We start from the raw sequence: 3030 nt of genomic DNA on the forward strand, positions 1-3030 counted from the left end.
CCACCTTAGGTGTATGTGGCTGGTGCCGAGCCCAGTTGTCATTTTTGTTTAGCAGGCCCAGGCCAGGCTTGAACCTGTCACATTCTATATATGTGGCTGGCGCCTTACTCACTGAGCTATGGGTGCTGAACCCAATGTACTATTTTTTAAAACAAAGAACTAGTTAATAGAAAATATACACATGTACTCAACAAAAAAAATAAAATCAAAATGTTAGTACTGGTTCTCTAAGAAGCTTTCAGGAATGAAAGAATTGGATAACCAAGGAAAAGATTCCATTTGAAGAGTGATTTAATTAGATTTTATGAAGGACTATTACATAATTATTTAATTTGGTTCTCAAAAGTAATTGACAACATGGCTGGGCACAGTGGCTAACGCTTGTAATCCCAGCACTTTCAGAGGCCAAAGCATGAGGATCACTTGAGGCCAAAAGTTCAAGACCAGCCTACACAATAGAGCAAGATCATGTCTCTACAAAAAAATTAAAAAATTAGTCAGGTGTGGCTCAGCGCCCGTAGCACAAGCAGCTAAGGTGCCAGCAATATACATCAGAGCTGGTAGGTTTGAATCCACCCCACACCTGCCAAACAACAATGACAACTATAACCAAAATATAGCTGGGCTTTGTGGCAGGCGCCTGTAGTTATATCTACACAGGAGGCTGAGGCAAGAGCATCAGCCCAGGAGTTTTGAGGATGAGGTGAGGTTTGATGATGCCACTGTACTCGAGATGGGGAACAGAATAAAACCCTGTCTCAAAAACAAAACAAAACAAAAAAACAAAGACAGTGAATAATCCCTTAAGTAATTAATCTTTCTTTCTATTTTTTTTTTTTTTTTTTTGAGATAGTCTCAAGCTATTGCCCTGGATAGAGTGCTATGATGTCATAGCTCACAACAACCTCAAACTCTTGGGCTCAAATTATCCTCTTACCTCAGTTTTTTTCTACTTTCTTATACATACAGGTCTCACTTTTTGCTCAGGCTGGTCTTGAACTGGTGAGCTCAAGCTATCCACTTGCCTCAGACTCCCAGAGTGCTAGGATTACAGGCATGAGCCACCACACCTCAGCCTCATCTTTTTTTTGAGACAGAGTTTCACTTTGCTGCCCTTGGTAGAGTGCTGTGGAGTGACAGCTCACAGCAACCTCTAACTCCTGGGCTTAGGCAATTCTCTTGCCCTAGTCTCCTGAGTAGTTGGGACTACAGGTGCCTGCCACAATGCCTAGTTATTTTTTGTTGCAGTTTGGCCAGGGTCCAAGTTCAAACCCATCACCCTTATATATGGGGCCAGTGCCCTACCCACTGAGCCCACTGCCCTCATCTTTCTTTTTGAAATCCATTTTTAAATTGTTGGCAGCAAATTTTTCCTGATTATATTTCATTTATTTATTTCATTTTTTTTGAGACAGAGTCTTACTTTGTTGCCCTCAGCAGAGTACCAGGGCATCACAGTTCATAGGAACCTCTAACTCTTGGGCTTAAGCGATTCTCTTGCCTCAGCCTACTGGGCGCCTGCCACGGTGCCCACATATTTTTTCTGCTGTTGTTACAATTGTCGTTGCTGTTTCGCAGTCCCGGGCTGGGTTTGAACCTGCCTGCATTGGTGTATGTGGCCGTCACCCTACCCACTGAGCTACAGGTGCTGCCCCTGACTGTATTTTAGTTATACTGATGAGTATTTATTATATGCTATCTTGGGAAGTATATATTTCACACCCATGAATAGCAGACTTGGAAAGAGGGGAATGAATTGTGAGATTATTCTTTGGATACAGTGAAAAAAGTAGACTTAAGAATATAAAGTTAGAGCTCAGCACCTGTGGTTCAAGAGGCTAAGGCACCAATCACATACACCAGAGCTGGTGGGTTTGAATCCAGCCCGGCCCTGCCAAATAACAATGACTGGCTACAACCAAAAAATAGCCGGGTATTGTGGCAGGCGTCTGTAGTCCCAGCTACTTGGGAGGCAGGGGCAGGAGAATCGCCTGAGCCAAGGAGTTGGAGGTTGCTGTGAGCTGTGATGTCACGGCAACAGCTTGAGACTCTGTCTTCAAAAAAAAAAAAAAAGAATGTAAGTTAGGAGGCTGAGCAATGTAGGTTTTAACACTGAGCAAGCTGGGCCAGACACTTACTATCAAATTCTATTGCCTTACCTATAAAATGTAGATATTATTATGTGTTCTCCCTGTTATCTCAAGAGGAGTACAGTGGCATCATCACAGCTCAAGGCACCCTCTAACTCCTGGGCTCAAGCAATTTTCCTGGCTTAGCCTCCCAAGTAGCTGAGGTTATAGGTGAACACCACTATGCCCAGGTAATTTGTAAATTTTTTGTAGAGATAGGTTCTCACTTTTGCTTAGGATGGCTTTGAACTCCTGGCCAAAAATAATCCTCCCACTTCTGCCTCACAGAATACTAGGATTACAGGCATGAGCCCCCAAGCCCAGCTCATTGTTTAGTTTTTACCATTTCATTGCTCCACTTGATAGTATAAACAATCAGGAATTTGCTGTTTGAAGGTTTTACAAAAGATCACCTACCTCCCAGACTAGTACACATTTGTTGGTTTTCTTCACAGCTTCCTCATCAGATTCCTCATCATCTGGAAGAGACAATATAGCTAAATCTTGCTCTAGATTTAGATGAGAGACCACAGATTTGACTTCTTAACATTATTCAAGTCTACTCAAATTCTCTGAAATACTGGCACCCTTTCCCATGTGTTGGAGTCAAATCTTTTTATTTTCAGTTACTCTCTATTTTGAACAAATTAGACTGGAAGCTAATAGTAGGTATTAGGTAATAGTAGGAAGTATACAGGTATATTAATTAATCCAAGCATTTACTAAGCACCTACTATGTGTTAAAGGCTGTGTCACATACTGGGAATAAGGATACAAAACACAAGCAGTCAATAACAAAAACTTGTGGCTCAGTGCCTGTGGCTCAAGTGGCTAAGGCGCCAGCCACATACACCTAAGGTGGCAGGTTCAAATCCAGCCCACGCCTGCCAAACAACAATGA

At 42.2% G+C, this 3030-nt stretch overlaps 1 protein-coding gene across 1 annotated transcript in view; it reads right to left on the reverse strand.

Annotated features, from left to right (window-relative positions):
• PRPF3 (pre-mRNA processing factor 3) overlaps positions 1–3030 on the reverse strand; it is a 35524-nt gene that overhangs the window by 3574 nt on the left and 28920 nt on the right. Inside the window, exon 15 of the mRNA XM_023519409.1 lies at positions 2547–2608. Coding sequence (XP_023375177.1) covers positions 2547–2608 — 62 coding nt within the window. The remainder of the gene's footprint in view (positions 1–2546; positions 2609–3030) is intronic.

Source organism: Otolemur garnettii, unplaced genomic scaffold, assembly GCF_000181295.1.
Source record: "Otolemur garnettii isolate 467f Iridium unplaced genomic scaffold, OtoGar3 scaffold00174, whole genome shotgun sequence".
Taxonomy (NCBI): Eukaryota; Metazoa; Chordata; class Mammalia; order Primates; family Galagidae; genus Otolemur; species Otolemur garnettii.